This window comes from Passer montanus, unplaced genomic scaffold, assembly GCF_014805655.1.
Source record: "Passer montanus isolate IOZ18808 unplaced genomic scaffold, ASM1480565v1 scaffold5, whole genome shotgun sequence".
Lineage (NCBI taxonomy): Eukaryota > Metazoa > Chordata > Aves > Passeriformes > Passeridae > Passer > Passer montanus.
The window spans coordinates 237,922-250,889 of NW_024369929.1; the positions used below are offsets into that span (position 1 = coordinate 237,922).

At 54.7% G+C, this 12,968-nt stretch overlaps 1 protein-coding gene across 1 annotated transcript in view; it reads left to right on the forward strand.

Annotated features, from left to right (window-relative positions):
• Nucleotides 1-12,968, forward strand: part of HCN4 (hyperpolarization activated cyclic nucleotide gated potassium channel 4) — a 105,659-nt gene that overhangs the window by 56,301 nt on the left and 36,390 nt on the right. The window contains exon 3 of the mRNA XM_039723100.1: nt 5,191-5,352. Coding sequence (XP_039579034.1) covers nt 5,191-5,352 — 162 coding nt within the window. The remainder of the gene's footprint in view (nt 1-5,190; nt 5,353-12,968) is intronic.

Genomic DNA, 12,968 nt, shown 5'->3' on the forward strand with positions numbered 1-12,968 from the left:
TGTGCCCAGGGCTGCTCAGTGTGCCCCAGGTGTGCCCAGGGCTGCTCTGTGTGCCCTGGCTCTGTGTGCCCCAGGTGTGCCCTGGGCTGGCTCTGTGTGCCCCGGCTGTGCCCAGGGCTGCTCTGTGTGCCCCAGGTGTGCCCAAGGCTGGCTCTGTGTGCCCTGGCTGTGCTCAGCCCTGGCTCTGTGTGCCCTGGCCATGCTCAAGGCTGCTCTGTGTGCCCAGGCTCTGTGTGTCCAGGGCTGCTCTGTGTGCCCTGGCTGTGCTCAGCCCTGGCTCTGTGTGCCCTGGCTCTGTGTGCCCAGGGCTGCTCTGTGTGCCCTGGCTCTGTGTGCCCTGGCTGTGCTCAGGGCTGGCTCTGTGTGCCCCAGGTGTGCCCAGGGCTGCTCTGTGTGCCCTGGCTCTGTGTGCCCAGGCTCTGTGTGCCCAGGGCTGCTCTGTGTGCCCAGGGCTGCTCTGTGTGCCCAGGCTCTGTGTGCCCTGGCTGTGCCCAGGCTTGTGTGCCCTGGCCATGCTCAGGGCTCCTGTGCCTCAGTGCCCTGTGTGTGCCCAGGCAGGTTTGTCCTCCTGGCGCAGCCCACCCTGCCAGTTCTGTGTTCTTTGTCTCTCCCTGTGCTCATCAGGGCTCCCAGAGCCTTCCCCTGCTCAGTGAGCTGTGCAGTCAGGGCTCGCCCTGGGTGTGCAGAAGGTGACATTTGCCACAAGAACTGGCACTGACCCCCAAATCACAGGTTTTTTTCAGTGAGCTGCTTTCAGTTTGCACGTTGGCTGGAATGAGCTCGTTGTCCAGGCTGGTCTTGGGACTGAACACGATGAGTGGTTTTGGGTGATCCAGAGCCACAGCAGCTGCTGCTGCAGGGCCTCAGCACAGCCACCCTCAGTAATCTGGCTAAACTGGATTTTAGGCTCAGAAAAGCTCTTTGCAGCACCCACCTATCCCCAGTCTACTGGGAGATTAACACTAAGGTTTGAAAAGGCAGCTAATGCCTCTGTGAAGAAAATGGATCTTTACCTCTGTTATCTTCAAAAGCCAAGGAGAGAAAGGCAGACTGAAAGACATGTCAACTTTCTTCCCCACAGCCCACAAATACTCTTCTTAAATGTGAGTAAACACGTTTTTCCTCACAGCAGAACAACCTTAACTCTGACCCTGGAGCACTCACAACAGCATATGAGACTGTTTTGATTCTCTTTTGAGATTTGTATTTCCTTCTCAGGTCTGTGGGTTTTTTAAGCCGTAAATGAAGAGTAAGTTCTTTGCTTCTGTTAAGCTGGAGCAGTGTCACAGCTCCTTGATTATCCCCAGGGGATTTATCACAGTTGTATATTAACCATGGTGTGGGCACAGACACCAGCACTGGCTCGGGACCAGCCAGGATATGGAGCTACAGGATTCCTGCCACGTTGGCAGTGCAGTAGTGAAGGGCAACAAGCAGTTTCAGTGCTTTCCTGTGGAGCAGAATCTGTTCAGGAGCCCCGTGGATGGCAGTGTGGCCTGCCAGAGCCAGTGCTCAGAGTGCTGGCTTGCCCTGCCTCAGCCAGGATCATTGGGGTGCCTCTGCATCAGGGCCCCAAAGCCTGGGAAAGCCCCTTGGCTCCAGGCACAGACCTCCAGAGAGTGAAAAGCCAGCAGGGATGTGCAGTCAGATCCCAGCCCAGATGTGCAGTCAGATCCCAGCCTGGCTGTGCAGTCAGACCCCAGCCCAGATGTGCAGTCAGACCCCAGCCCAGATGTGCAGTCAGACCCCATCCCTGATGTGCAGTCAGGCCCCAGCCCAGATGTGCAGTCAGACCCCAGCCCAGATGTGCAGTCAGACCCCAGCCTGGCTGTGCAGTCAGACCCCAGCCCAGATGTGCAGTCAGACCCCAGCCCAGATGTGCAGTCAGGCCCCAGCCCAGATGTGCAGTCAGACCCCAGCCCAGATGTGCAGTCAGATCCCAGCCTGGCTGTGCCAGCAGGGTCAGGGCCAGGGGCTGTGCCAAGGGCTGGCCCTGGCAGGGTGTGCCTGGAGCAGCTGCTGCTCTGCCCAACAGTGCCCCAGGATGTGCCCACGGACAGGGCAGCCCCAGGGCCCCAGCTGCAGCAGAGGGATGGTGGTGACCAGTCTGGAGCAGGACTGTGGTCACTCCAGCCAGCCTGGAGCAGAGGGATGGTGGTGACCAGCCTGGAGCAGAGGGATGGTGATGACCAGCCTGGAGCAGAGGGATGGTGGTGGCCCCAGCCAGCCTGGAGCAGAGGGATGGTGGTGGCTGTGGTTTGGACAGCACCTGAGCCTTGTGCCAGCACAGACCAGCACACCTAATTAACCACACAGCCTTGATTGGAGCCACTGCCAGAGCCAGGCCCCACTTCTCCCGGGTGTCCTTGATTCCTTGCAGCTCAGGTGCTGAGCTTGGAGGAGTGCTGCTGCAGTCCAGGATGGAGGAGGGCTGCACAGTTATTTGGGGCTGGCAGGATTTCACATTCCTGATAGGATCCCGATAGCTCATCCTGTATAAGTGGAGTTTCCAAGATGGAGCTCTTACATAACCCGAAATTACTTCTGGAGGGAAGTTTTGTTCCTCCCACTTTCCCAAGCTGTCCTTTCCACAAGAATTGCAAGGTGTCCTTTGGCTGGAAGGACAGCACTGATTTTGTAGCAGCGATGCTGAAGCCAGAGCTTGTTTTGGTCTGTCAAAAAACAGAGATATTAACTCTGTCCAAGAATATTCTTTAAATGGGAATCCATGCTCTGCTCTTCTCCTGGCTCCCTTTTCCCCAGTGCAAGCAGCAGAAAGTCAGCAAGCACAGGCAGTGCTGGGGTGGAAAGAGCTGTGATGCTCTGGGACCCAGCCTGGGTTGTGTTACAACAGGACACAAAGTCCTCAGTGTTCCTGATGGAAACCAGAGAGGTTGCAGTTACCACTCACGTTCCTGTGCTTGTGCAGGGACCAGCCCTTCTGGAATGTTCCTGGCCCTCCTCTCCCTGGTGAGCCATTTCTGGGCCAGAATTCTGGGTCAGAATTCCGTGAAACCAGTACCTCTGCAGGAGGAGCTTCTCAGTGGAAGGTGTTTGTTCCCAGCCCTTCGCAGTCATTCCTGCACCAGGACTGCTCCTGCTTTTCTCTTGCATGGGAATGCAAACGTATTCCAAGGAGTGGGCAGGAGCTGGGAACTCCTGAGACATTTGGAACTGGAGTTGTCTCACCTGCAGCTCAGACATTAGCAGTTCATAATCAGAATGACTCCTGGGAATCCCTGAGCTCCTTCTCGTGCCACAGCCCAGGTGTGTCACCCTCAGGGATCTGTTCCCATCCAGTGGCTCTGGTGTTCCAGTCAGAGTAGGAGCTGAATCCACCCTCTCCCCTCTCTGCATGCACCAAATGAAGCCTGACCAGGATGGATCCCAACCCTGCTCTCAGAAGCTCCATATCCATCACCTGCTCCCTGAGCCATCCATGCCCTCGGGCTCTTCGCTCTCTGCTTTTCATCTGTCAAAGGGAGGACGGCAGGTCCTACCTCAATCTGACAGGGCTTCTCCCTGCCCCTGCCTGGAGCTCCCTGGGTTCCAGCAGGGCTGGAGCTCTTTGAAAAACACCCGGAGGTGTGAGAGGAAAAGTCATTAGCACAGAAAAACCCTGGTGGCACAAAAGATCCTTCTGCAAACTGCTGCTCCAGCTTCATTAAAAGCACAGCCCCGGGCTCTCATTCCAACAGGATGGATTCGCTCTGGGTTATCTAAATGAGAATGATCATTTCTGCAGGGGGAGGAAAACAGAGGAAACCAGGAGGAATTATTCTGTATGAATTATGTGCTCAGCTTTCATACTGACCTATTGAGTCAGCAGCGAGAGCTGGATTTCCTAGAACAGCCTTTCATGCTGGATTTTGGAGATATTCTTCTTTTCAACCCTGAAAGATCACTCAAATGGCCTTTCTCACACTGGCAGTGTGGGCTCCAGCCTGGATGCAGGGAAATAATGGGGTTAGCAGCAGTTATCCAAACCATTCATCCTTTTGGGCATGTGGGCATCACTGGGCATGCAACCTTGAGGTGGGCATGGCTGGTGTGGAGACAGACATTCCAGCTGGACTGCCGTCTCCAACAGCAGTAATTCCAGCTGGAAAAATGTGATTCCTTTGCCTGATAACAAAGGTTTGTGCTGTTTTAGCTGTTGAGCTGCCTTCCTGTGGGATGAGAGGCCGATCTGTGGTGTGGGCAAAGGTGGCAGGCACACGGTGCCGTGGTGGTGAGAAGAGCAGGATTGTCCCTACTGGAGCAGCCAGGAGGTGTATGGATTTGGGCACACATCACACAGCCTGTCCCCTGTGTCACAAACCACCCTGACACTCACTCATGTCCCTTGAAGGTGATGCCCAGGTGAGGCACTTGAACCCCTGGATCAGGGCTGTGTCGTTTCTGACCTGTAAGAAAGTTGTGTTTGCAGCTTTATTTTCCACATGAAGATCTGACAGATGAGGAAACCCAGCCCCCTCTGCCATGGTTCCATTTCCTTGCCCACCTGGGCAGGGGTGTAGCAGCAGAATACAAGGACCACAAGAAGAGAGATGAACCAGATGCTCTTCCAGAAGCCTCTGCTGCGTTGGAGGCCGTTCCTTGTTGCATTTGGTTCGTGCAGAGACTGCAGCTGACATCCAGTACACATGCAGCTGCCACCGTGGGTCACTGTGGAACCCGTACCCAGCAAGAACAGAAACCAAGGAAGGGCATTGCAGCCAAAAGATGGAATTACAGAGTTGATTCCTGAGGAGTAGCTGATGGTCCAGAAATATTTGCAACCAGCTTATTTTACTGAAGGAGTTATGGAGCTTTTAATGGTCAATTAGAAGGCAAAGTCGCAGGGCAAGAGGGGTGACTGATGATGAGTTTGTATTTTGGTTTTTAAGCTGTTTTTTAGCTGGTTCTGCTTGCCTGGGTCTGTATGTTGGTTTTTAGGCTGTTTTTCATCTGGTTCTGCTTGCCTGGGTCTGTATGTTGGTTTTTAGGCTGTTTTTCAGCTGGTTCTGCTTGCCTGGGTCTGTGTGTTGGTTTTTAAGCTGTTTTTCAGCTGGGTCCTTGCACACTGTGCCTGAGCTGGGCTGGTGCAGCTTTCCTGTCCCTTCAGCAGGGTTCTGGAGGCTGGCACTGTGTGAAATGACTGGGGGCTGGTTTTGGGAGCTGCCATCTCACTGCCCTGTGTGCCTGCAGATCTTCCACATGACCTACGACCTGGCCAGCGCCGTGGTGAGGATCGTCAACCTGATCGGGATGATGCTGCTGCTGTGCCACTGGGACGGCTGCCTGCAGTTCCTGGTGCCCATGCTGCAGGACTTCCCCGACGACTGCTGGGTGTCCCTCAACCGCATGGTGGTGAGTGACAGCCAGGGAGCACTGTACCGGCTTGGGCTCCTCCTTTCTTCCCCGTTCTGTCTTTTCCCCCTGTTTCCACTCTCTTCCCATTGTCTCTTTCCAAAGAGTGAGGCCGATGCCAGGTGTTGTATATTTCATCCACTTGATCAGCTCATAATAAATAATTAAATATAAATATATATAAACATAAAAATTATATAAAATATAAAAATATATTATAATATATAGTATATAATATATAGTATATAATATATACTATATAGAATATATACACCATAATATATATATATGTGTATACCATACACTAGTATATACCATATATAATCTATAATCTATAATATATGGTATTATGTACTGTATATATAATATTGTAATATTGTAATAGACAATATTTTAGATATGTTATTTATATATACTTATATACATGTATGTCTATATGTGTATATATATGTGTGTGTGTCTGTATGTATGCGTGTATGTATGTATATATATGTATATAATTAAATACAAATAACCAGCTCAGAGATGGTGGGCAGGGTCTCCCCTCTGGAGCATCCCACATGCCGTGCTCCCTATCCCATGTCTCAGCCCTAACCCCACCCCTGGGTGTCACCCCTGTAGCACCCGCTGCCATCCCCCAGCTTCCCGTTCCTCCTTTCACCCCGGGGCCGTCCCAGCGCTTCCCGGCGCTGTGGGCAGGGAGGCAGGTCCTGCAGGGACACAGTGCGGGGTTTGGGGCAGGTCCTGCAGGGACACAGTGCCGGGACAGGGGGCAGGTCCTGCAGGGACACAGTGCCGGGACAGGGGGCAGGTCCTGCAGGGACACAGTGCGGGGTTTGGGACAGGTCCTGCAGGGCCACAGTGCCGGGTTTGGGACAGGTCCTGCAGGGACGCAGTGCCGGGTTTGGGACAGGTCCTGCAGGGACACAGTGCCGGGACAGGGGCAGGTCCTGCAGGGACAATCCCGGGGCTCGGAGCAGCAGCGGCCCGGGCAGAGCCACGGAAGGCAGGAGCCAGGCTCCCTCTCCTGGCACCGAGCAGCAAGGAGCGGGCATGGAAACTGCTTCCCGCTGGAATCTGAGTGTATGGAGTCCCAGAGCCAGGGCTGATCCATGATTCCCATTGCTGGCCCTTTGCCCCATACCCCCTGGAAGGGTCGGTGTGCCCACCCACCCACCCCGGAGTGAGCCACGGTCACAGCATGAGGAGCCAGACTGCCCAGTGCCATCCCAGGCTGTGCCTGCTCTTGCTGGGAGGGAGTTTGACACCATATGGCAAAGGCAGGGCAAATCCATTGTACCTTTCAACCATCTTGCTGAGAATTCAGGAGCTTTTATTCAAAGGGACAATGTCCAGTTGATTAAGCAGCAAAAACTGACAAAGCTTAAAAAATTGCCTGTTATTGCAGTTCTTAACCTCCAGATTCCCCCGCCAATTTCTTCTTGAATAAAGGAAATAATCAAGCACTGGGGTAGAACAGAACAAATGTAAAATGTATCAAAGATGTGCCAGCCTGCCGTGCCTCCCACGTGCAGGCTGTGGGCACGGGCTGCCCGTGCCTGCAGGAGTGAGCATCCATGGAAAAGTCATCTGTTTGCTGTTTATTTATTCATTTCTCCTCTCTGCAATAATGGTTCTCTTCCTGCTGCTGCCAGACTGCCAGTTTGGAGCCTGGAACCCTCTGTTTATCTCCAGCAGAACAACAACCTGTGCAGCAGCTGCCTGGCCTTGCCCTGCTGCCTTTATTGATGTGGCAGGAGCAGTCAGAGATCAGGACCCCACTGTGCTGCTCGGGGCCAGCAGCACGCTCAGCTCCTCATGCCAGGGAGCCCAGAGGTGCAGGTGGCCTCATCCCCTTCCTGGGGTGACTTGGCCATGGCAGGATGGCTTCAGAGCAGCACATTTGGAGCACAGTTCCCTCATGCCAGCGTGTGGCTGCTGATGGCAGCAGCAGCTCCTGGCTCTGCCCATCCATCCCTCGGGGCAGGGGTGCAAGCTGGGCTTGGAGCTGCCAGCTCTAGTCAAGGGAAAGGGTCTGCAGGAGTGGCAGGAATGGGACAGAGGAAGAAAAGAGGCAAATCCCAGCAGCAAGGCTGGGGAGAAGCGGGAGGATGCATTCCAGAGGCAGGAAGGCTCAGCAGGCTCCAGGAGGGCAGGGGAGGGAGCTCCTATCCAGAGCAGAGCTTTCCTCGTGCTGCAGCCTTGTCTTCCCAGCCTTGAGAGCCTCTGAAGCTGGGAATTAAACTTGCCTTGGGAGATTTTTTTTTCTGCTTCTTCCCTGCAGCTAAATCACCTTCTTTTTTTTTTAGTTCCATTTAAAAGAAGTGAAAAAAAATCATTATCTCTGAAAATGGAGCCTCAGGAAAGTGAGATGAGGAACTGGAGAGATGCCCCACCTATAGTTCAGTGGGCTTCCACTCCAGAAGCTGTAGGAATATGCCAGCCCCGAAATAACCTGGGGTTAGAATGTTTAACAAAGAGTGCAGCAGTTATTTGGGGAAGAAGTAGGTTTTTTTCTCCCAATAATGTCCTTTAATCTCCTGAGAAGATTTCCAGGCCTGTCACTGGGACCAGAGTGGATGTGGGTGGCAATATCAGTGAAACAATTTACATCCAGTCTGGAGGGGAGTATGGAGAGAGGCCACAGAGTCAGGAAACAAGAAATGGAGCTCTGGGCTCTTCTCAGGCTTTGGGGGCAGGATGTGGATGGAAGGTTCCAGCATGGCTCTGTGGGATGGACACAGCTGGGAGGGGAGAGGCCGGGCTGGCCCCTGTGCCAGGGATTTTGGGACATTCTGTACCAGCCTGGTGGGAGCTCTGAGGAGATAAATAAATATCCTGGTGCATGGCTGCCCTGATTGCACACGGGAGCCAGAAATCTGGGAAAAGGGGAATCTTCTGAAGTTGCTGCAGCCAAGGGGAGCTGGAAGTGAGGTCCAGATGCTTTGGAGGCTTTGTCTGTGAGTGTGCTGGTGCTGCTCTTCCTCTGCTCCGGGGTTTCCCACCACTTGGCACTCCATAAAACCAGCCCTCATTTCCATGCTGCGGGGAAAGAAGATTCATCACCTCCCATCTGTTTCCTAAAGGTTTGATCTTCATCCAGGGGATTTGTGAAGGGTCTGGTGTTGCCAAAATCGTCTCAGGGCCTCCATAAATCCCCGAGTCTGGTTCATCTGGGTGTTTTCCACATGCCTCGTGTTCCATCTTCAGCAGCCGTGGAAGCTGTGGGTGTCTGGCTGACTCCTGAAACAGCAGGGCAGGATGTTTGCAGTATTAATTGCTGACTCCCAATCCCAGGGGCTTCAGCATTAGCTTCCCTGCAGTGCACTTTATTAAAAACTGGAAACACTGGTGAGTCAGCTGCAGAGTGTGTGCTGCTCCCCCAGAGCTGGCCTGGCAGCTCCTCTCCCAGAGATCTGAACTCTGCTGAGCCCTGAAAGCTGCTGGGAACACGTGGCCTCGTCCCCTGGGTGCTGTGCTGACCCCACAGACCCTGCAGGGAGGACAGAGGTCCCTGAGACCCGGCAGCAAGCTCTGATCAGCCTCCCCTCCAGCAGAACACATTCCCCTGGAGCTCTGCCCCTCCCTGCTCACAGCACCCTGCCGAGGGCTGCTGATGGAAAGGGGGGAGAGGAATGGGAGAGAGCAATCCTGAACAGATCTGGGGGGATTCCCAGCTCCCCCCGAGCCTCTGGGCTAGCTCATCCCTCCTGCCTTCCCTCGGCAGGCACAGGAATCTGAGGGAGATTCCATGTTCTGGACAGTCTGTCAGGGCCAGCAGGAGCACTTCCCATGGGTTGGAAAGCTTGACCTGAGAGTGACAGGCACGGGAATCTGAGGGAGATTCCATGTTCTGGAAAGTCTCAGGAGCAGCAGGAGCAGGGCTGTTCCCATGGTGGGGGAAGCTTGACCTGAGGATGACAGGTACAAGAATCTGAGGGAGATTCCATGTTCTGGACAGTCTGTCATGGGCAGCAGAAGCAGAGCTGCTCCCATGGGGTGGGAACATGGAGCCCAGTGTGACTGGTACAGGAGTCTGAGGGAGATTCCGTGTTCTGGAAAGTCTCAGGAGCACTTCCCATGGAGTGGGGAACCTGGAGCCCAGGGTGACAGGCATGGAAATCTGAGGGAGATTCCATGTTCTGGACAGTCTGTCATGGGCAGCAGAAGCAGAGCTGCTCCCATGGGGTGGGAACCTGGAGCCCAGGGTCACTGGCACAGGAATCTGCAGGAGATTCCATATTCTGGACAGTCTCAGGAGCAGCAGGAGCACTTTCCATGGGTTGGGAACGTGGAGCCCAAGGTATGCTCTGACAGGCACAGGGAATGCTCTCCCCAGCTGGGGCCAAAACCAGTCCAGAGCAGGGTGGGCAGGCAGAACAGCCCATAACTGGGAATACTGACCTTTCAGTAGGCAGGGTGCCAGGCACCTGCAGGGGCTGCCCAGGGAGGCCGGCTGCGAGCAACATGAGATGGGCACAGCAGCAGGCATGGAAAGGAGGCAGAAGCACTCTGTGCTGGGTACAGGTACCAACACCCAGGCCAGGGGTGGGTGCCCAGGTGGGCATCTCCAGGAGCACAGGGTTCTTTGGAGTGCTCCCAGGAAAGGCTGCCTGGGATCATTGGGACAGGGGCACTCAGAGAAGATCCCTGCTGTCAGGTGAAGGCCATGTGAGCTTCCCTTGGAAACAAGGCTGGAACAGGCAGGTTCTGTCCAAAGTGAAGTTGAACCTGTCATCTCCATGTGTTCCCCCACTACTCCCACCCTTTAAACTGGATCTGGAGGGGTGTTTTCCCAGCCCAGCAGTTCCAGGGGTGGGCAGGGATGGTCAGAGACAGCTCCTGAGTTCTCCAGGTGTTCATGGTGGACTACACCCCTATGCCAAGAACTTCCAGTACTTCTCCATGTTTTTACTCATCTCACTCCTCCTCTCCAGGGAGGATTCAACCAGGCACACTCACATGTACATCAGAACCAAAGTACTCTGTCAGACACCACAGTTTGCCTTCAGGTGCTTCTAAGGTACTACAGAACCCAGCAGTGCCTTTGAAGTGTTCCAGGGAATTGCCTCCAAATATTCAAAAGTGGATCTGAGCAGGCCAGACTCTAATGCCAGAGAAGCCCTTCCAGCACTGGATGTTAAAAACAAACCAGTCTGAGAAACTGCTTCAAAGTCATTTCACTGCTTTTTGCAAAGTCTCTTGGTGCCTCTGAGATAACCCCTCTTGACTGTGAAAGGCACAGATCTGTAGCTCTGCTTTTGCATGCTTTGGGATCTGCTAAACGAGGAGTCATTTTCCCCCTGCAGTTTAAGGCCTCATTTCCCTGCCCTAATGGGCCATTTTAGCCACTCCAGTATCTGGGGTGTTAGATAGGGAATGGCTCTTACAGGAAGGAGCTGTGGCAGTGTGAGGCACCTGGTGCTGATAAACCCGTGGCCACACTGCATCTGGAACCTCTTCTGGTCTGGCCTAAAGTGCTGTGGGCTTGACCTGTCTGCTCATCCTGTGGGAAACAAAAAACCTGACAGCTGAAGAGGTACAGGGCCTGTAAGTGAAGAATCATCACAGAGCATCCAGTGCTCTTCACACCGGCTACCCTGAAGGTAATTGCTCTGAAAGGCTTCCCCTTCACACGAGTGCCTCTCTCTGAGCAGCCCTGACGTGCTCTCCCAGCAGAGCTGGGTGCTCGGGGTTTGTTTGGAAAGCTCAGTGTTTTCCTGCAGCTCCCACCCCCCAGTCTGTCATGCCTCAGTCTGGCACCCTCAGCCTGTCCTCACAGGAGCCCTGCTGCTGCTGGGAATCGGGCTGGGGCTCGGAGCTGTGCAATTCCCAGGGAGCCAGCAGCGTTTGTGCAGGCTGCAGGGGCTCGGAGTGCTGGATGGCAGAGTTTTGGATGACTAATTCCTACAAAACACTGGCAAGCTTCCTTGGAAACAGCACTCCTAAGCAGCAAGTTGCTGGAAGAATGGCTTTTAAACCTCCAGCCTGCCTGGTACCCAGATGTTCACAGCCACTAAAGAGCCTGGCAGCCAGTTTTCCAGCTCAGCTATTACTGCTCTGTCTGCCCAGATTCCCTTTGGAATTCCCTCAGCTCCCTTTGTCCCTGCTCTCAGGTCTGTGGTGATGTGCTGCCCTGTTAAACTACTGAACTCACAGGGCAGCAGCATCCCTGCAGCAGCCAGTGGGGAATGGGGAAGGAATTCATTCAGCAAGGGATGGGTCTGGGCAGCTGCTCTGCTCCCTGTGCCCCAGCAGCATGGGCTGAGGGACTCCGTGGCACTGGCACTGTGCTCCCACCTTTGCAGGGATGCAGCATTTTCAGCAGAGTGGCCAAATGTGACAACTGCCTGCTGCTGTCTCAGGATGAGGGACAATGGATGGGCTAAAGCCAGGGAAGTCACAGCAGCTGCCATGCCCTGAGTGCAGGGCCATGGCCTCAGAGTGCCAGGAGTGCAGGGCTGAGGGAAGGGGGCTCCTGGCAGGGCAGGGTGCCTGTGGCAGCTGTGTGAGAGGCCCTGTGCCTGCACGGAGCAGATTGGGTCAGCAAAGTGCCACAAAACCTGGGGGTGGAAATGAAAAATGCCACAGAACCTGGGGGTGGAAACCAAAAGTGCCACAGAGCCTGGGGTTGGAAACCAAAAGTGCCACAGAACCTGGGGTTGGAAACCAAAAGTGCCACAGAGCCTGGGGTTGGAAACCAAAAGTGCCACAGAACCTGGGGGCACCCAGCACTTCTTTGGCTAGGCTCAGAGCCCCAGCACAGCCTGGAGGCAGAGGAGCAGGAGGGGTTGTTCCTTTGGCCTCCCATCTCTGGCAGCTCCCATGGCCGGACCCTTCCTGTGCCCTGGCCAGGGGACAAACTCCCTGTGCCCTGTCCTGCCCTGTGTGCAGCTCCTTTGGGCTCCTCACACACCAGCCTAGGGCACAGCCAGCAGCAGTCACCAATGGCCACTCTGTCTCTTGCCCCTCTCTCCTGGCTGCAGGGTGGTTTTTCCAGGTCCTGCTCTGTTGGGAGGTGAGCCCAGACAGACTGGCACCGGCAGCAGGAGCAGTCCCTCCCGGGCTGTGGCTGTGCCACTGCTCCTGTGTCAGCTCTGCTGTCACTTGTGCGGCTTTGCCCTTCTTGCTGCAGTGGGAATCAGGCCTGTCTTGCACAATGAAACTGAATCTGGCCAGGTAATGCTATCGGCTTTGTCTGTGTGCTTATCTCCTAACCAAGCACCAGCCCTCGGCAGAGGTTCCAGCCTGTGCCCAGCTCCCAGCCAGCTTTGTCACTGTTTGCTCTCCGTAAGGACAGTGAGAAGTTTCCATGGACATCAGTGGCACTGAGAGCTGCCTGCAGGGAGGTCATCAGCCACCCCCTGGCTGTGATGAGATGCCTCCAGGAGGTGCCCAGTTAATTCCAGAGCTCCCAGTGCTGCTGGCCACTGGTGCTCTGGATGGAGGTCACAGGAGAACTCCCTGTTTCTTGACAAGCCAGCAGCAGGCCTGTGCAGGGACCTTCCAAGCAGGCACAGCTGTGTCTGCAGAGCTCCATCCATAACCTTGGCCCCTTTAGGAACAGGGAGCAGCTGAATGATGCCCAGTGCTGCCATGAGTGTCACCTCAGAGGC